Source organism: Dermacentor albipictus, chromosome 2 (genome assembly GCF_038994185.2).
Source record: "Dermacentor albipictus isolate Rhodes 1998 colony chromosome 2, USDA_Dalb.pri_finalv2, whole genome shotgun sequence".
NCBI classification, from domain to species: domain Eukaryota; kingdom Metazoa; phylum Arthropoda; class Arachnida; order Ixodida; family Ixodidae; genus Dermacentor; species Dermacentor albipictus.
Genome location: NC_091822.1, coordinates 73190802 through 73212178, shown reverse-complemented (window position 1 = coordinate 73212178; position 21377 = coordinate 73190802). Strand labels below are relative to the sequence as shown.

The following is a 21377-nucleotide window of genomic DNA, read 5'->3' as shown; positions in this document are numbered from 1 at the left end:
TTACATTTTTCGAAATTTAAAATTTGGTGCAGCTAAAAAAAAAAGACACCTTGTACATCTAATTCCCACACACCGAAATTGAATTTTTGCATTATTGTGATGCATTCACTTGTAGATCAAATGTAAAGGCATATTGAAGGGAAAAATTATTTCAGCTGTTCTAGTAAATTATCCCTACACAGTAACAAAAATGCCACTCTAACTGCCAACAGATGCTTCGCAAGTCACGAAAAACGCAATAACGATGCACATCGTGACAAAAGTGGCCATCCTACTGGGCCGTTGTAAACTTTGACTCCATTTCCTGGGGTATTTGTATCATTAGTTTAAATCACCTCAAAACAACAGCGCAACAGTCCTTGCTGTGTACAATCTCCAGAATGTGCCAGACAATAGAGGCTACACTTTTCAACAGCCATTGTTTCTATATTCTCAGAAAATAGAGTCAGTGTGATGTGAGCACTGTCAGCCACAGACATGCGCTCAGAGTTTCGCTACATTAGTTACATACCTGTAAAGAAAACGTATGCTTCATTCAGGTCTTGGCAGCCAAGGTGATGTGTCAGACTATGTTTATCTTCCAAAAGAGCCTAACACCGAACTTGGATTAAGAACATTTAATGAATCACAATGGCCAAAACGTGATTACTTTGCTGTCCATAACATCACACAGACGTACTGACCCTTGCATTACAATGAAACTTTTTCTGCTAATCGACCTAATACTAGTTATTCTAATACTACTATAATAGTAGTTATTCAGGAATACCTCGACAATCTAACCCAGACGCACTGCCTGCAACGTGACCGATTAACTTATTTAATGGAATCTAGGCCGGTACTTTTGTTCTTCAAGTAATCATATACCATGCTCTAGGGTCGGCTTAGATTTGAGGATATTAAAAAACACGCCAGTTTTTAATTTAAAATAATAGATGGATGGATGGATGCTCCAAGTGTCCCCTTTGGAACAGGGCAGTGGGTTGCACCAGCAAGCACTTGCTATTATATTGCCTTATGTCCTACCGCAAGATCAAGCAGTTATTCAGGAATACCTCGACAATCTAACCCAATTCAGTTTCTCTCTTCAGTGTCCCTTTAAAATATTACACAAAAGATACACTTCTCTCCATCTACAAAATCTGAAACTAGGGCATTTAAGCGGCGTAGAATTTTGTTGCTGTTTGCCTTTAACCGGAAAAGAGAATGAGAGCTTTATTGTTCCCCTCTGATCACCCTCCACTCTACTGAGAAGAATTCTCAGAAGAATTAGGCAGTAGGGCACGATGGGCAAACGTTCCTCTGTCCTCTGCAAGATGCAGCCGCTCCTTAATTCGTTGACACAAACCTTAGTCTTCGTTGCAGTACACGGAGTAGGCAAGACGAAGAACAGTCGAATGGACTACTCAAAATGATATCCATTGCAAACTTATAGGCACAAGTAAATGGTGTGGAAAGCTAAAGATTACACGTTCACATACAAGACCAGCAGCAATGAGAAAGTAAATTGGCGCCCATAAATTGTCAGCAACAATAAAAGATGCACATTTAACAGTACAGAGCAAAGATCCCTGGGACTGAAATTTCAAAGTCGGGGCTCCCCAAAAAATACTGGAACTGTCAAGTCCAGGCCAAGTCCTTGAAAGGGGGAAATCCAGTGAAGTGGTGCAGTGATGACTGGTTACTTGGCGTTTTTTTACTGATGGTGCATACACACTTATATGGGGAACTGAAAAAAAAGTACAGAACTGAAAAAAAAAATTTGGTCTACAGACTAAAAAAAAGCAAGAGTGTAGCAGGGGGTGGCAGAAAGTTAGATGGGCGGATGAGCTTAAGTTTGCAGGGACAACATGGCCACAATTAGTACATGACCACAGGAGTTGGAGAAGTATGGTAGAGGCCTTTGCCCTGCAGTGGGCGTAACCAGGCTGATGATGATGATGAAAAAAGCGACGGAAGCTGTTTGATAACAACCAAGAATTCAGTACAAGCTCCACCTACAAAACTGCACTGCAACTACTTCGAGCAGTCGTATCTGCAGAGAGAGGCCTTCGTCCTGCTGTAGACATAAAATAGGTTGATGACAATGATCCATGCCCCACCCCTTTCCTCTATACTAATTAAATGGACAAGTGTGTAATGTGCCTGAGCACTTCATACCACACAAGTTAGACACAGAATAAACAGCAAAACTTTATTGCGCCTGTTTATAGGAGCTCAAAAAAATGAGCACACAGCTCATGAGGCATGCGCACACAATGTTGTATATTTACAGCTGAAAATATGACATTCCATTTACATGACAAATGCGGCACATTTGAATGGTGCACGAAACTTCCAACAGCCTTCCCTAAAGACTAACATGTGGCAGCACTGTTGAATTTGTGTGCAAATTAAACCTTTGAAAATTCACACTTGTTAAAAAAAGTAAATCCTTTTTTACATGCTCAGAAACGACCGTTCATTTCATTTCTTTGAAAATGTCAGAGCGCTTCGCTAGTAGTTAACCCTTTGACCTGCTACAACAGCTGTGTTCGACAAAGCACACAGGCCCAAGACTTCCCGTTTGCACCGTAAAAGCTTGAGGCCCATGCCACATTAAGGGGCGGGGGACCCGAGTGTTCGGGATCGAGAATCTGCCTAAATTCAAATTTTCAATTTTCGTTTTCCGCATTTCTGACCTGTTTCTATCTCCGAAATTTGGTTAAACATACCGCACATTTCTGCAGTTATCGTGACCTAAAGATGCGAGTCCGCAAGCGTTGCCCTTTAAATTGGGGGCCCTGTGAATACATGCGCTGAATGCCACCCCAGCAACTTTCCCTTTGATGCCCCAGAGAGTCTTGAGGGCATCAGGAGCCTGCACACCACACTTTAACAGGCCTCTCACAAAGTTTCAGCATTGCATACAGACAAGCGCAGTGTGTAAACATAAGCTGATGACTGCAGCTACAAAGTATCGCCGTGTAATGGCAAGGGAACAGCCGACATTTCCAACTAAAGCTGTGAATCCTTCCATTTGGAGTCCCACTTCCTGCCGGTGTTAAATCAAGGTCGCACACACATGAACGCCTATACGTCAGACGCACTGCCTGCAACGTGACCGATTAACTTATTTAATGGAATCTAGGCCGGTACTTTTGTTCTTCAAGTAATCATATACCATGCTCTAGGGTCGGCTTAGATTTGAGGATATTAAAAAACACGCCAGTTTTTAATTTAAAATAATAAATAGATGGATGGATGGATGCTCCAAGTGTCCCCTTTGGAACAGGGCAGTGGGTTGCACCAGCAAGCACTTGCTATTATATTGCCTTATGTCCTACCTATGGTAAAACACACACACACGAATTCCCATAACAAAACTTACTTTCTGAACCCCTGTTCTGAATTTAGTTTTTGTATACACCTCCATTGTCTGTAGTTCCCCTACTTTTCTTTCACCAATCTTCCATCACCTCTTACTAATCTCTACTGCGGACATGTTTTAACCAAGGGCTTCAAAGAGGCCAGAGGTGCCCAAACCGTCCGCTGGGAAGATATCTTCACATTCTACTAAAACATGCTCCATAGCTTCCCTAGCCTTACCGCAGCAAGCACATGCATCTTCCTTTTTATATCTCACTTTACAAGTGTGTGTTCCAAGGCATCCTGATCTCGTTTCGAGAAGTAATGAGCTTCCCTTTGAGTTACCATAAATTGTTTTTTCCTGAAGTGTGCTGCATATCTAGTGCCATCTAGAAAAGTCAGTATTGCAGCTGCTACTAGCCACGCCAATAGCAAACTGAAGTACAGAAGCGACGTCGCCATTCTGGCCCGTGTCACATCAGCATGTGGCGTGGCATTATCGTAACGGCACCAAACAGGCGATGCAACTATAGTGCCGCTTTCAAATGAAAAGTTGTGCTATCCGCAGATGCACTGTCAAACATTCAAGTCAGGTGGGACTTTAGTATCGATGAGAAAGAAATCAGTTGTTGGAGGGGGCAATGGGAAACACTTTTCGTGAGGAAGATGGCGATGAGGCTAGCAGCGATGCCTGAGAGAGCTCCGCATGTGCATATTGAATAAATGTTTTCAGTTTGCGAATGCTGCCCTCACTTCTTTTTTGTTCGGCCTACGTTCTGGCTTCAGGGGTTGGCTTAGAATTGAGCTGGCCCAGATTAGATTAAATGTGGTATGTGGCTTGGGTGCACAACTTCAACTCGAAAAGTGCTGCAATGCAAAACGGGGGGGGGGGGGAGGGAGGGGGGGGAATACAGTTTACGATGTAAATGGGGCGCAGTCCCTCCCTCTCATTCTTTGCCAAGGCAGGAAATGAGAGGAAGGAGGATGGTAAACAGGAAGAGGTGCAAATTTCTGCAACCTTCTAGAAAGCATGGCTCAGTGACATGGCAAAGGAATGTTGCTTGCAGTGCTACTCGAGGCCAAGGGAGAGTGGGCCTATGTTTGCAGTGAATTTGGCCTCCTGCCCACATGACAATGTGACATTTCAATTTCTCGTTTAATAATGCACCCAACTGAAACATTACTGCAGTAACATGTCCCCCCGACGGCACCTTGCGACTTCCAGTGTATAACGAAACTTTCACGTGAGCTCTGGTCAGGGGCCCTTTGAAAAATACGGTCATTTGTGGAGAAGTGAAACTTCTCTCAACGACTCTGCTAATGCTGGCAAAGTCAACAAGTATGTACAATAGTTAGCCATGTGGTTACTAAAGTGTTTCTGATCAATTGCTTCGTCTTACTTTTATGCGAGACACTGACGCTTACAATTTGAAAACCAGCTGCAAAAACTTTGTTTATAGAAACAATCTACGATAGCAACAGTTCAGATCCCCGTCATGATTTTAAAGGAATAGACACGAGGCATCTTTAAGGACTTCATATACTATTCCAGTGCTGCCAAATTTTGCACCAAGGAAGTATTCATTTTTAATTGAAGGCAGCTGCTGATGAACAAATGGTGAAGCTTCTTTGGTCAAATCTCTCAAACATCAGTGAAAAATGTCAAACATGACTGTACAGACATGAAACAGTGCCACAGTAGTATACAAGCACGACCCCCTTAGCCAAATCTACCAATAGTGTAGCTCGCTTCGTATGCCTCGAAGGCCATTGGCCTGTCTAACTCTCGACACACGCGCAAAATGAGACACTTCAGTGGGCAACAGTCGTGCAGTGTTATGCAGCTTCAGCATAAAGTGAGGCACAGTGGGGACTCCACGAAAAAATGTACCTCACTGCATGCCAGGCTAGCATCTTGCACAGACTGCTGTGCAAAAGCCAAGGGTAGGGGAACTCTGCAGCAACAGAATCTTGAAGGACTTCAACATGTCCCACGGACTGCTGATCATGAGATGCCTGCTTCCTCCAGTGCCACCCACCCAAATCTCTCCTCTGTAAGGCAGAGCAGAGCACTTTGCCACGTGCCGAATAAAGCCATGGCTACTCTCTCGTAACCTGCCGAGATATCCATCAGCAGTGGCACCAGTCATGCAGACATCAAGCTTACTGAAAGTCACTCCGCTTAGTGCGACAGCTGAGGCCTACTCTCTTGCCAAGAAAAACGCCGTCTGTATATGTACACCACGTAACACAGTTGATCCGTAGCTTGTTTCTCCCGTCGTGCAGGTTAGTGTGATCACGTGCCCTCTGCCGAGAGCCCGCCCTCTTCAAGAGTCTGTCGGTAGCCCAAGCAGCCCATTCCTAGCAAGCGTTTTCTCCCGTTCAGGGTTGTTCGGCTCAAAGGTGGGGGGTTACAGGGTGTCGGCAAGTGACGCTTCAACAAAATGTCACCTCTGAGGCTGCACTGCACAGGACGACGCAAACATCCCCCCCAAATACAACTCCTCGAAATGTCTGTATGTACAAAGCCGGTCATCCATCCGGGGCCTTCACTGTTCACTTATTGTTTAGGTTGGTCTGCTGAAAGAAGGCTGCCATCTGTGAGCTGTAGCCAAGCCCGACACCACGGTGCGTGTGTGTGGAGACGCGCGCTGCTTCGTACTGCTGGTCCAGGTCATGAAACAACTTCTCCTGCTGCTTCAGCAGGGGGTTGACTGCAGGGTCTGGCTTATCAGTGGGTGGCGGTGGTTCGCCACGGATGCCCATGAGCTTGCGGAACTTGGCGGTCATCTTGCCATCGTCGTCCTGGGCAAAGGTCATCTTCTCCCACACCTTGGCACATGTTGAGTTGGGCTGTGGCTGAAATGAGCACATAAGAGGCACAATCAATCACAGTTCAGACTGCAGGTCTGCATTATTTGTGGAACATGGAGTGGCACAATGTGGACTAATACCAGACTGTTTTTAGTGCTACACAGTCATTGGCCCATTTAACAGATTCTAGAACACAGATCTCTCATTTTTTTTTTCGAAAGACGTGGTTCCGGAAATTACCGGCACGCAGGGTGCCTACCAAGTTGACATTTTCAAGTTCCCCGAGTTTTCCTGGTTTTCCCCCGAGTGCCTTTGCATATTGCCAGAGTCACACAGAACTGTTTTATGTTAGGACTGGTTGATACCATGTCGCCCAATGCTGCCACTCTCTAGTAAGCATGTTAAAAACTAAAAAAAAGCTAGTTAATCCAGTTTGAATAGAAAGGAGTAGCCTTTATTTTTATTCAATAAAGAAAACTGAGGGGAGGGGTTAGTAAAATGCACAGCGAATAAAATATCTTCGAATAAAAAATGGTAAAGCTTATTGCAAATTCAGTCAAACATTTTAAAATACAAATAAGAAGAGAAAATTAGCTATTTCTATAAACGGATAGCAAGCTGATTGGTATTAGGCCCAAACTTTGTCATAAGTAAGATTCTCTCAGCAGCTGGAAAGTCAACCTCAACTGTACCGACATACTCTCCTGCACACAATGCCGGTGTTGCGTGTCACCGATTTAAAGAGCTTATTTTGTGTTGGATAAGGGTCACCTGCATCTCGATGTCAGCCAACACTTTGCTTTTTGAGCTCAAGCACCTTATAAGAAGTGCTTCCTTTCCTGTTCATTTCTCAAAGCATCGGTCCTTTGTGTTCTTGTCCTCGTTCTGCCGCGTGTTCGCCATACGGACCATTTGAAGCATCCTCTTGGTCAGTTAGTTGTATTGTCAACGTCCGATTTTTCGGTCTCCCGGGGGGCCACGAAAACGTCAAAAAAATGAATGAATGTCTTTTACTGCCCCTTAAAGGCTCAAATTGCCACAGGTACGTCCGAAAAACCTCTGAAGGCCTGCCAGTACAGTTATTAGGCATATCGGTGCTCGTACTACAACAGAACATGGCGGGTGCACGTGTGTATAATTAGGGAATACACACTGTGTCCCATAACAATTGCCCAGCATTATCCCAGCATTACCCAACGCGTCAGGCTTTCTAAGCCTAGAAGCCAATCGCGAGGATTACAGAGGCAGAGTCAGTGCCATTGCCGACAGCTGCAAATTCTTTCAATGAAAAGCACAGCCCCTAACGGTAAGAAGCTTTATAGCAAACGTCGAAGCAGCTAGGCGTAGCACTACCGCAGTGCTGGCTACGGCTGCCAGCAGATCTGCGAAGCAAGATAATCAAAATAGCAGTGTTGGCTTTGGTTAATGCTGTTTTGGACCTGCGGTCGTGGCAAGAAGTCTAAAAAATCGCATGCCGAAGGGAAAATCAGTCGTTGCCTGTACACTGGCAGCTCCAACGGCCGATGACACAGCGTCGAAGACAATTCATCACGATTCCTCTCTTTTACTCGAGCCAGCATTAGGGAGACTTTCGTTCCCTTTAAATAAAATGACAGCTAATTATCCCTGACAGAAGCACAATTTCTCCAAGTTTTCCCTGTTGGTATACACCCTGTGCACATTACAATTACACATAAAAGCAGAACAGCATTCAGGATGTTGGCAACAGCCTACCATTGCTACTGTTGGAGCCTGCGAACGCTACTCATCGGAAGTCCGTGCCGGAACTTTTCACTCATACATTATGACAGCTATACGTCACTATCATTACAAAAGCTAATTCAAAACGTGCTATTTTATGGCATTCTGGAGACTTACATATGCACCAAGACAAACTAGTAAGTGCTACCGTGCAATCTCTACAGTCTACAACGGACCCATGTACGACAAACTTTAGAATATAATGAACCTTATTTCAACCTTAGTTTCCTCTGCTTATATTATTAATGCAACGAAGTTCGCTTTTAACAGACCACACTACAACTATTGGCTACAGCAGATTTTGTCAAAATCAGACGTATAAACCTGACTTTTTCTGTGTCGACACAGGCTGACATCTGACTTGCAAGGGTCAGCTGATGATTTGGGATAAATATAGCGCGCGTGCGAGGAAGGAAGGCGGAGCAAGAATGCGCTGTGTTTTTCTGTGCGCGAGACACGTGGGGTGGGTGGGAGGGGGGCAAGGCGGAAGAGGGGTTTTACTCTGGCAGCAACTGCTTACGGCGTGGCCACCGTATCTTGAAAGCTATCTGCGAGGTGGACAAAGTGCGAGCGCAGGGGCCTTGTCTTCAAAGCGATCTGCAATGTGGACAAAGTGTGCCCTGTGCTGGCAGCAGGCACGTACCCAGGATTTTTTTTCGGGGGGGGGGGGGGGGGGCACCACCACCACCACCACCACCACCACCACCACCACCACCACCATCATCATCATCATCAGCCTGTTTTATGTCCACTGCAGGACGAAGACCTCTCCCTGCGATCTCCAATTACCCCTGTCCTGCGCCAACCGATTCCAACTAGCGCCCCCGAATTTCCTAATTTCATCGCTCCACCTAGTGTTTTGTCGTCCTCGATTGCGTTTCCCTTCTCTTGGTACCCATTCTGTAACCCTAATGGTCCAACGGTTATCTAACTGGCGCATTACATGACCTGCCCAGCTACATATTTTCCTCTTGATGTCAATTAGAATATTATCTATACCCGTTCGCTCTCTGGTCCAAACCACTCTCTTTCTCTCTTAACGTTATGCCTAGCAATCTTCATTAGATCGCTATTTGCGTGGTCCTTAACTTGCTCTCAAGTCTCTGCCCCATATGCACTGGCAAAATGCACTGGGAAATGCACTGGAAAATACATTCGCACTGGACATATTGCACTGGCAATATGCACTGATTGCACACCTTACTTTGCAATAATAATGGTAAGCTTCCAGTCAGGAGCTGGCAATGTCTGCTGTATGCGATCCAACCTATATTTATTCTTCTGTGAATTTCCTTCTCATGATCAGTGTTCCTTCTGATTAATTGACCTAGGTAAACGTACTCCTTCACAGTCTCTAGTGGCCGACTGGCCATCCTGATCTCTTGTTCCTTTGCCCGGCTATTTATCATTATCTTCATCTTCTGCATAATAATATTCAACCCCACTCTTACACTCTCTCTGTTAAGGTCTCCAATCATTTGTTGTAACTCGTCTGCATTGTTGTTGAATACAACAATGTCATCGGCAAACCGAAGGTTGCCGAGATATTTGCCGTCCATCTTTACTCCTAAGCCTTCCCAGTTTAATAGCTTGAATTCTTCTAAGCACGCAGATAATAGCTTTGGAGAAATTGTGTCTCCCTGTCGGACCCCTGCTTTTCTTGTGTAGAAATAAGGTAGCTGTAGAACCTCGTAGATATTCTAAGGCGAAAGACGAGTCAGTAAGACGAGAAACTATTTACAGATTATATTTACAACAAAGGTTGCAGCGCTGACCGGTTAGATTCACAGCGCGAGCCCAGTTCGTTCTTCCTCCTCTTTTCTGGAGTGATGGCGCCTTCGCGCCCCGTTCAAACAAACAAATACCTCACGCATTGTAGCAATATTTTCCAAGCTTTTTACGTAAGCGTTCTGTACTCCTTGATTACGTAGTGCCTCTACGATTGCTGGTATCTCTACTAAATCAAATGCCTTTTCGTAATTTATATAAGCCACATAGAGAGGCTTATTGTACTCTGCAGATTTCGCGATAACCTGGTTGATGACATGGATGTGATCCACTGTAAGGTATCTCTTCCTGAAGCCAGCCTGTTCCCTTGGTTGACAAAATCCAGTGTTAACCTTATTCTATTGGAGATTATTTTGGTAAAGATTTTATATAATACTGGGAGCAAGCTAATGGTCCCATAATTGTTCAATTCTTTAACGTCTCCTTTTTTTGTGGATTAGTATAATGTCTGCATTCTTCCAGTTTTCTGGGACCCTTGCAGTCGATAGACACGTCGTATAAAGAGCCGCCAGTTTTCCAAGCATTATGTCTCCTCCATCTTTGATTAAATCGACTGTTATTCCACCTTATGCTCCCGCTCTTCATCGTTTCATGTCTTGCAGGGCCTTTCTGACCTCATCGCTAGTTATAGGAGAGTTTCTGTATCCTGTTCATTACTGTTTCTAAGTGAACTATCGTGACTCCTCTGGGTACTGTATACAGGTCAGCTTAGAATTTTCCGTTCCTTTAACTATATCTTCGAGATTGCTGATGATATTATCCTCCTTATCTTTTAGTGCATACATCACGGTTTGTCGTATGCCAGGTTTCTTTTTTACTGATTTCAGGCTGCGTCCATTTTTTACGGCTTCTTCAGTCTTTCTCATGTTATAGTTTCGAATATCAATTATTTTCGCCTTGATCAGTTTTGACAGTTCCGCGAATTTCGTAACGCTGTGCGGCCGCCAGTCCCATGCAACCGCGTCGAGCGCAGGACTCTGCGATTCTATACGTACTGCGCTCACCGCGAAAGGTTAGAAAAACACCCACATAAGCACAGCAGAGAAGTGGCTACGTGAGGCGGTTCGACCGATAACTGTAGAAGCGTCATTCAAAACAAGTAATTGTTCTCCACTTCCGGCGGCGTTTTCTCTACTTCCTTTTTTAAATAAAAAGATGTTGATCCATAAATATTCTCATAAACAACGGTTAACTTTTTTATTATTCGCTTTTGCTTGCAGTTTCGTTGTTGCCTTGGCTCTCTCCCTTAGTAGATCGCTTAATTTCTCAACTCCTTGCGATTTTTGTTTCCAGTTGCCAATTTTGCACGAAAAGTGCTATACAGTTAGGGAAAAACAGACGAGGTAACGGGTGACAGTCATCTTGCTTATGGGTTTAAGGGTTATTGCAGGGTTTCATGATGGACGCTCTTTCACATTATTTTATTTCTCACCTTATCTAAGCCATATCACGTGTATATGGTTCCGGGCATCTGCCAGCGTCGCGGCGAGCCGTAACTCAAGGAAACAATGAAGCAAAGGGATAAGTTAAATGCAATTTGCGTTTTCTCCAGCCGCAACTCGTTCCATGAGAGTACAGACCAGCTGAGTAACAGCCGCATCCCTCTCCTGGTCCCAGGATCAGCCTAAACAAAGAAGGCTGAACTAACAAAAGCAACAGCTATGCGCGTGACGGTTGAATAGATGGTGACAACTGAACGCATCTCGAGTTAATCGTGCGGGTGCGGAATCTCTGAGAAAACTGTCCTTCACATAACAAGAGATGCCGATAACTACCGCCATCTAAAAGGAGTGAAAAAGGCAGCATAATGCTGACTGATGAACAGCTGCGAAGTCTCAACACTGATCTGGCGGCGCTTTAGGAATGTGTGAGGAGTGGTGGCGTGGGTGGGGAGGGGGGGGGGTATGCCATTTGATTTCGGGGGGGGGGGGGCCCGGGCCCCCCCTGGCCCCCCCCTGGGTACGTGCCTGGCTGGCAGCTTCGTATTCGCTGTGCTTTCGACGTTTAGTTCGCGTTGAGGCGAGAGGGAGAGCACGAAAGTCGATTCGCTCACTGATGCTGCACTTATCTTGCTTAATTTGCTATCGTAATCGATGCTTCGCCTTTCGAGCGAAACTGACTTTTTATTTTGGACGTTTGTCACTCACTCTTCACAATAAAGTTCAGACATTTGGAAGAAAGTTTCGGAAGTGAGGCGTTTCGGATAAAACTGCCATTTTTTGTTGGATATCAAGGTTCGTTGTAATAAGATTCGACCGTATAGCAGGTCTCATGGGACCACTGAAAATAACCGATTCATTTAAAATATTGTTTTATTAGAAACACGCAAACTGGCAGTCAAAACTGAATGAAAAGAGAGGAGCTACCTACACCTGAAAGAAGTAAATCCGCAAATGCATTTAAGCCAATGACACGAATTCTACAGGGTAGGAGTGAGAACGCACGTTCACACACGCAGTCATCTCCGCCTGGCCGCACGCACAGCTCGCTTGGACTTTGGATCTGTTACCACTGTTAAAGGGACACTAAAGGTTACTATAAAGTCAACGTGGACTGTTGAAATACCATCACAGAAACCTCGAAACGCTTGTTTCGTGCCAAGGAGAGACTTATTTTAAGAGAAAATGCGTTCTGAAGCGTCCGCGTACCTCTAGCGCTGTTCAAATCGCCTGCCCTCCGATCGATGAGTACTGACATCATGGTCTCATAGTGACGTTGCGCCATGGGCGAGTAGAACGGCGTCCGCAGACAGTGCTACGGCTTTTCTGTGCAAAACGCAAACACGCGGCCAGAAACAGAGCCAAGACAGAGCCGACAGCAGAGCGAAAGCGTGAGTATGGTGGCTAAAGGAAGGAGAAACGCACGACCATGGGGCTCTTGCACTGCCCAGGGGGCGCTGCGAGAAAGGTGCTAAAAAGCGCCCTCTGTCCTCAAATGGGTCGTACCAACCTCGGTCGTCTGCTTCGGAAAGCACGTTTACAATATGGACCCGCCACTTTAGGTTGTGTTGAAGCATGGCCTGCTGCGTATCGATCGAATTTTGGCAATGACGCGTTTCGGTATCTGCAATGCCTAATCTACATTGTATCAAAATGGTTTGACTGAAAACGCACTAAAAGTGCCCCCAAAAAATTAATTTATCAGTGCATAGGGCGAGAAAACAGCTTTAAATCGCGTAAAATTACCGCAGTTCGCAGAGCCCTAACTCGTCTTTCCCGCCACCAAACACTGCCATCTTGGTATCGTTCGAAAGCTCGAAGTTTCGCCATTCCGTTTCTGAATTCTTCGGTCGTCGCCATCTTGTAACAAACACACAAACACAAAAGGAGTGCGGGTCTGCTAGAGGCGGTCACACGGGCCCTGCGATAAAAGCGCGCCTCCGATTGGCTGCCGTACTGAAAGGCATCTTGCCTAATGGTTGCTGCTGCAGCAGCGGGCAAGCTGGCAACCACAGCGGACCACAGTTGTCTGCTTTGAAAACCACGGCGGTGCCTTTCTTCATCTGACACTCACAGAATTCGAATTTATGAAAGCACCCAGGTCAGTGATGGATCGTCGCTCGTTCTAGAATAACTTCTAAATGAAGCATGCCTTCGGAAAACGGAAGCCCAGGCCTCCTACAGTGAGAAAAAGAAGGCGGCCAGCGGGAGAAGCGGAGAACCCGACTGAACACGCGGATAATGTGCCGCGTTATCTTGCACCGTGCGATTCCAGCAGCGAAGCCGACAATCGCCCTGTAACATCGACACTGGTAACCAAGCCACTGGAAGACGTGCCAACGGAGGCTCTCGCACCTGTGCGTACGGCCGCGCGAGTCAGCAACCGAGATCGCGTTGTTGGAGGCGGCGCGGGTCGAAGGTCTCCATCGCTGGCAGAGACGGTGTGCGTTTCCGATGCATCGTGCGACAGGGACACGCAGCCTGCGAGTGAGCCCCAACCGTCGACGAGCTACATGCTGTATGGTGACTCAAGGCTCACCAGACGAATCGTCACACGATTCAGACGCGCCTCGACCCGCGTTTTGTGTCAGCGGTGACTGCAGAAGCGCAGGCATGCAGTGTTCGCGACTCGCTTCGCGCAGTGTCCGCGACTGAGCGGAAGCAGCAATGCCAAGAACAAATTTCGGCCCCTTTCGACTGCGAGTTCATTATTATGCCTGTTTCGGCGATGAACTCTTTGATCGCTAAAACTCTGTGCTTAAGGGGGGAGCCGGGTCTTGGAGACGAAAAAATCGCGAAAAAAACGATTTTTCAATTTAATTATTTTTGGATTCCTTACACTTTCCTGCATCTATTACAGAAAATTCAGCCCCTGAAAACGTTTTATAACTGTAATATTGGCTATAATATAACTCAAACGACGAGGATCGCGCGCAAGCAAAGCGCGAAAATCGCCCGTTTTCAAGCGTCCGCGATTTCAAGACCCCGCGGCGGATCGCGGCCATCTTGGTCTCATTCGAAGGAGCATCCTTTCGGCTTGCTTTCCCGCCAAACCAAGGCATCCCAGACTACCCTGCAAACAAAATACAAGGCAAAAGAGGAAAGCAGCACAGAGCTATTTCATTGGTTCCTGCGTGGTGCGAATTCAAACGACCGCATCTGATTGGTCGGCGGCTGACTCCACCCACTTCATGCCGAAACACGGGCGGCGCCATCTTGACAAGGCGTAGTTCATCGCGATGCCTCGGAAGTTTCACACCGTGCACAAATTCGGCAAAAAACGGAAGAAATGTGCCGCAAAGCGTCGCAAAGTGCCTCCGTCTTCAGTGGAAACCATCGCGGACTCTCCGCGAACGCCACAGCGCCCAGCAACGGCTAAACGCGGTCCGGCAAGTGCGGCGGCCTCGGACCCGCCACGAACGCCTGAACGCGGTTCAGCGAGTGCGGCGGCTGCCTCGACAGTTCCCGGAGTGGCGGTTTCCACGAGCTTCAACTTGCAACCGGAACGGACAAGAGTGGACACGCACTTCTTGTCAAGCGAAGAGTGCGATGTTCTGACGCAGCGAGCGGCGGAGAGAACGGCTGAGCTGGCATCTGTTTCGGCAACGAAGCGTAAAACGGAACTTCTCGCAACAACGCCTAGTGCGCCGGGCGTTTCGTCGACGGCGTTCACGATAGTGGACCTCGATGCAGTGAACAGTTTGCTGCATTCTGCTGGGTGCCGGACGTGCGGCGGGGTCTTGAAAATTACGAAGGATGATCGCGAGTACGGACTAGCTGCAAAACTAAGAATGCAGTGCATCAACTGTGGTGATGTTGGTGCTGAATGGAGCTCGCCTCGGGTCGCAGGGCAGTTCCAGGCAAATTGCAAGCCTTTGAAGATAAATCTGCTCGCGGCGCGTGCTGTTCAAAGCACCGGACTTGCACAAGCAGCCCTAAACGACATTTTCGCAAATCTGGGAGTGTCGCACAGAGGCCTTCATAAAAAGACATATCAGGACTACCTGAAACAGAAACTGAATCCGGCGGCAACACGAGCATGCAGCAAGAGCTTGGATGAGTGCGCTAAGAGAGTGAAAGACCTCTATGAGCAAATGAACTTTGGAAATCCAGGGAACATTGCGGTAAGCTTCGATGGAACCTGGCACACGCGAGGGCACTCCTCTCACATTGGAGTTGCCGCAGTGATCAAACTTTTTTCTGGATATGTGCTTGATTATGTTGTTTTGTCCAACTTCTGCCTTGGATGTCAGTGTGCACCAGCACCTGACAGCCTAGAGTATCCTCAATGGAAGGAAAAAAATGAGTGCCAGAAAAACACTACAAGCAAAGCAGGCCAAATGGAGGCTGAGGCAGCCCTCATTTTGTTTCAAAGGTCACTTTCTTGCCACGGCCTGAGGTACACCACAATGCTGTCCGATGGTGACAGCAGGTCGTACCTCGCTGTACAAGAGGCCCAAGTGTATGGATTTATTTCAGTTGAGAAGGAGGACTGTGTCAACCACGTTCAGAAACGAATGGGCACAGCGCTTCGAAACCTCGTTTCAAAAAAGTCTGATGAGCGCATCGGTGGCAAGGGTCGGCTCACTGGAGACCTCATTTCAAAGCTGACTAACTACTATGGATGGGCACTGAAGTCAAATGTAGGAGATATTGACAGGATGCAGAGGGCAGTCATGGCGACCTATTATCATGTGACATCAAGTGATGAAAGGCACAACCACACCCTCTGTCCAAGTGGTACTGAATCCTGGTGCAAACACAATGCAGCCATATCCAGAAATGAGCTCCCTCCCAAACACAGGTACAATCTGCCTCCAAATGTGTGCCAGGCATTGCTTCCCGTGTACGAGCGTCTTGCTGACAAAAGCCTTTTGCAGCGATGCCAACGTGGCAAAACTCAGAATTCTAACGAGGCCCTTCACTCCCTCATCTGGAGCCTTGCACCTAAAGACAAGAATGTGTCCCCTTTTGCAGTGCAGAATGCTGTAGCAGAAGCTGTCATGCATTTCAACCATGGCACACAGCATGCCAGCTCCAGCATATTGAGGGAGCTGCAGTTGGAACAAAGTGGCAAAGGTAGCTCTAGAGCTGCTGAGAAAGATAGGTTTCGTGCTGTGAAGTCCGAGAAAAAGCGTGGTGCCTCGGAAGCTTTCCAGACTTCCGTGAAGAGAAGGCAACATGGAAAACCTGATGAAGACTATTGCCCTGGGGCTTTCTAAGCCTTCACAATGTATAATTGAAACCTTTCCTCCTCAATAAACCCTTGCATGTCATTGCAATTAGATGTCTACGTTTTTCTCAAAAACAAAATTCTTGTACTTTTAAATTTTGTGAGAGGTGTGGCTTCACATCTACTCAATAGATTTTGATCATTCTTGTTTTATTTCAGTCCTATATGTGTCATGTTTGCAATAACATCACAGTGCAACTAATATTTGACTTGGAACATTTTGAAATTCTGTAGCTATCACAAAAAGGCAGTTTTCAGTTATCGACTGGAAAATTCAAACTTTCATAACTTTGTACCAAGTGAACAGAAAATGATGAAACAAGTCTTATTTCAAACCTTAGGCTTCCAGAAACATGGCTATATAAGTTTTAACTATTTCTATGTAGCAGTTCTTTTTCTATTGTTTTCATAACAATCACACAGAGTAATTAGCATAAAAGGTGATCTATACATCAGAGATTAAATCTGACTGCATATTTGAAATCGGCATGCAAAACTACATACTTCTGAAAAGTTTCAGGTTAGTATCTTCAAAAGTAAAAATTTTTTGATCATGGCCCAACTCCCCCCTTAAGATGCCAACAGCGTTCTGTGGGTGTACACTGCGATAGCAGGCTCGGTCTGGCAGTGAAAATGGTGGTCATGCACTACTCCAGACGGTGCAAGAAAAGGATAAAGAACGCCTGAAGAAGGCATCCAAAGCCCACCAAACAATGCGGCAAAGGTGTAAGAAGATGCCTGACAGCAATGATCCAAAATATTACAGCCCTGGTGCTTTTTAATAAATTTGCAGTGCTTTTAAAACTTTGCAGCCAGTTTTCTCAATTGCATTTTTTTTGTCAATCACCTCGCTCGTGGAAAGCGTAGCACAACAATGGCTGGACCGATTTTGGCCCAGTTTGTTTTGCTGTGATCCACAAGCTGTGCTGTGCTTAAAGACAGTCTTGAAATGTTTCTTTATCTTTCGATTACTTAATTATTTCACAATTACTACATGGCTCCATTCAGTGAAGCACAGTCATGTGCATGTTATGTTGAGCAAAAAGTTATTAGCGCACTAAAAAAAAAAAAAAAATCGAACACTGTCTTAATGTGGATTATACATCTGGGCAAACATGCAAAGTATTCCCAGCTCCCTATCATGTTTTGTTACTGTGCCAGGCTTTCCACAAGCAAGGAACTTATAAATTATTATAAAACAAAAACTAATTAAGATATCCTAATGAAATTTTAGATTTGTCACTTTATTGCAATGTGCAGTGCGTGTGCCAAATTTCAGCCCTTTCTGTCAAGAAACAAAAAAGTTAATTCTGATCCCCTCCTCCCCCCTTAAGAGTGCAAGCCCCTTCAAAAAAGTGGCGGCATGCTCCTTTTCCCATTCATTTCTCAATGTGTTCGTCCTCTGTCTTCTTGTTCTTCAGCTGCGCATTCGCCGCACAGACTATTTGAAGCATCCTCTTGGACAGTTGTACAGTCAGCATCCGATTTTTCAGACTCCCTAGGGGCCGTGAAAGCATCCGAAAAAATGAATGCATGTCTTTTACAGCCCTTAAGGGCTCAAATCGCCACAGGCACGTCCAAAAAACATCTGAATGACCGCAGTACACTTATTAGGCATATCGGTACTCGTATTGTGACGGGAGTGTGCACAATTAAGGAATACAGTCGCCGACCGTTTATTCGGACCTCACGGGGACTGCGAAAATGTCCGAATAAACAGGTGTCCGAAAAAGCAGATTAAGAAAAAAAAAAAAGAAATCCTTTATTTCCACGCACTTATTCGGGCTCGGCAGTAGGCTTGGAAGAAATCGTGAATGCGCTGTTGCACGCCGTTCCGTTTACGCGCAATCAGATAAGCCTGAATCTCGGAGAGAGTCGTACGGTCACTATTAGCGGCTGAAAGCACAGTCACTGCTTGTACACGCTCCGCATGCGACGGCAGCGAAGCACATGGTGCGTCATCTCCGGCGGTGCAGCAGAAACCTGACGAATGATCTTGCCGTCGTCGAGTTCTGCGCATGTCAATACAGCAGTGTCAGCACCTATGAAACTGTCAAATGAGACGGTGTCCGGAATCCCAATGCAACCACTGCGCAGGTCTCGGAAGAACATTTTCCGCGTCAGTAGGGAGCACATCGGAAGGCGACAAGTCTTAGGCCTCCCGGCAACCGCTTGCCGGCATTCCCCAGCGCAGTCTGCGCGGGCACTGCCGGCGCCATTAGACCTTTGACGCGATGTTTACGTATGCCGCGTTGGCTCACCGAAACCTCACACAAAGCAAACACCACCGTGCCAACACAAGTCGCACAAACGAAAAACGCGGCCTGCTCGCAGCGTCAGCGAAGAAACAAATCAGCTGTTGGATTGTCTTGACATGGCTTACTAAGCTGAAACGGGAACTGCTGCAGAGCCACTCTATCTAACCAGGCAGAAACGATGATGATGAGCGGGGATTTCCAGTAGCGCCACTTCGTGGGGCAGTTAGGAAGCTCCGTTCAAAACAAAAATGGCGTTCAGCAAGTCGAACCATGCACCGGTCAGAGTCTGTGCATGGTGCTCTCGACCGAGTTGGCTCAAGGAGTGTCCGAAAAATCAGACGAGAGGTTGCAAGGTGTCCGAACTTTCGGCAGTTGTTATACATTATGGTCTATGGGGAGAACGGCAGTGCCGCGAGGCTGACCGAATAATCGGGCATGTCCGAATTTTCGGAGTCCGGAAAATCGGTCGGCGACTGTACACACACACACTGTCCCCCGAGAGCTGCCCCTTCTCGCACTTGTTATGCTTCACAGCGTAACACTGCTGCAATGAGGCAAAGCTGACTTTCGTGAACCGGAATTATGCAACGCGCCGTGCTGTCTAAACTTCGAAGCCAACCACGATGACCACAAAGGAGGTGTGTCAGTGCCATTGCTGACAGCGGCGAATTCCTTCAATAAAGAAATTGGCAGTGGCTTAGTTCGGCTATGCCAGGATATACGTAGCGAAAGCTAAGGCATAGCATGGTTAGCCTTGGTTAATCTTGATTGGAAGTCCAGGTTAGTCTGGTCGTCTAGCTATGTTGCGGCGTTCAGCCAGTCGTTCGGCGCGCTGTTCATCTGTTTCATGGGCGATTCGTTTCCTCTTCATCTCATTCCCATGTCGATTCCAGGCCTCCCCCTGCTTATCAGAATAGTCGCCGTTCATACTGCCGCCTCAACTGTAGTTGCGGCGCGCGTGAGCTCTCCTTTTTCAATCCTCCGACATGTTATCAGGCATGCGACGCAGCTGGTGAAGCGAGTGGAGGCAAGCACAACGATGAGGAACGCGATGTGATGTCATACCGGCGGCGGTGGAAAGGCACGGCGCTGCGCAGCAGCGGAACAGCTGTGGCTCGGTGCTACTAGTGGCGCAGTAGTGACTAGGGAGCGACAGAGAGAAATATCCGCGATGAGGCACGTGTTGTGATGTCATGTGCCTCCTCGGAGCACCGTCACGGCGAAATCGCAAGTTCGCGGCCAGTAAAGCTTTCACTTTAAAACACGGCACAAAATGACAAGACGCTTAATACTGAACCTTGAAGCAGCTAGGCCTAGCATTGCCGCGGTGGTGGCTACGGCTGCTAGCAGATCTGCGTGCAAGTGTGTCCGTTCAAGGCGTCGAGGTTATTGGCGGTTGTGGCTTTTATTAATGCCATTTCGGACCAACGGTCACGGCAAAAAGTCAGGAAAATCAGACGGCGAAGGATTCTTGTGTCCGAAATTTCGGACGTTCTTATACATTGACCCTGTGGGGTGTGTAGTGATGCTGCGAAGCCACCCGTCTGGAAAGTTGCTCACTGACTGTACTCTGGCAACTCCTCCAGCCAACGACGCGGCGTCAAAGACAATTCGTTACGATTCCTCTCCGTTACTTGAGTCAGCGTTACCGCGACTTTCGTTCCCTTTCAATAAAAATACAGCTAATTTTCCCCGATAGAAGCACAAATTTCCCGAGTTTTCCCCGCGTTTTTCCAGTCTACTCAAGATCCCTGAGAATTCCCGGTTGTCCCGGTTTTCCCAGTTAGTAGACACCCTGAGAAATGCTCTGCCGACTGCTTATAGTTGCACAATGCAAAAATATTTCAGTACTACAAAATTCAGAATACTTATCTTTTCAGAACAACAATCATTATTCAGTTTTTCCATGTCATGCTAACAACGCCTCAGCAGTACAATATTGAAAAATCTGGGGATTCTTAGCTTTTCGTGTCTCCTGCATGGCAGCCAGAACAGTAGTCTAGCTGACAAGGCACAGAAAGCAAATGCCGTGGTGCATGCGTTTGGAAAACCTGAGATGCGGCACCGGATGCAAAAGCATAGGAGGGGACTTTTTTTTTTAATTGCGGAGGTGACAACAAATCAGGCTTTGTGTTGTTTCTCTTCATCTAGCAGCAAAGGTGCATCTCTTTATTCTTTTGCCACGATTTCTGCACATGCCTCTTCTTTCTCTCGTGCTTCTTTCTGCGGCCATACCAGCTACAAGCATGGAGAAATTTAACCTCCGTGCTCGCAGGGATGCCACATGATCGCACTTTCCAGACGGTGCTGTTTACACACGCTTATGCTTTTAGAATACTTCAGGCGTTCGCCTATAGTGAGACAGCTTCGGTGTTTAAGGAAAAGAATGTGAAAAAAAGAAAACTGCTTTCGAGAAGACGTGGTGCTTCCTCCGACGGTTTTCTTACCTCAGCGTCTCTGTTGCAAGCGCCACTCTTACTAGATGGTGCTTTGCTGATGCGTCCTGGTGGAATCTAAGGAATATAGGAACAGAGGGGGCCAAGAGCCAACAGCGACATTTTTGCGGCTAGCTCATACCGTGACAACTGATGGGTTGATGGGAGGCACGATTAATTTCGAGGCTTTCACTATAATGACCTCTCAGAATAATGAACAATTTGCTGTGGTCCCCTGGATCTTGTGAAATCCGAGATTTCACTGTGTCAACGTTTGACTGCCGATGATTAACAGTACCCT

The 21377-nt window shown here is 46.6% G+C and overlaps 1 protein-coding gene across 3 annotated transcripts in view; it reads right to left on the bottom strand.

Annotated features, from left to right (window-relative positions):
- Positions 1 to 2180: 2180 nt before the first annotated feature.
- LOC135908205 (arginine/serine-rich coiled-coil protein 2-like) overlaps positions 2181 to 21377 on the bottom strand; it is a 38829-nt gene continuing 19632 nt past the window's right edge. For 2 of the 3 annotated variants that reach the window (XM_065439959.1, XM_065439958.1), the window contains 2 exons: positions 21089 to 21154; positions 2181 to 6207 (listed from right to left, as the gene is read on the bottom strand). In XM_065439959.1, coding sequence (XP_065296031.1) covers positions 5905 to 6207; positions 21089 to 21154 — 369 coding nt within the window. In that variant the 3' untranslated portion in view covers positions 2181 to 5904. The remainder of the gene's footprint in view (positions 6208 to 21088; positions 21155 to 21377) is intronic. The other variant, XM_065439960.1, reaches the window with a different exon arrangement.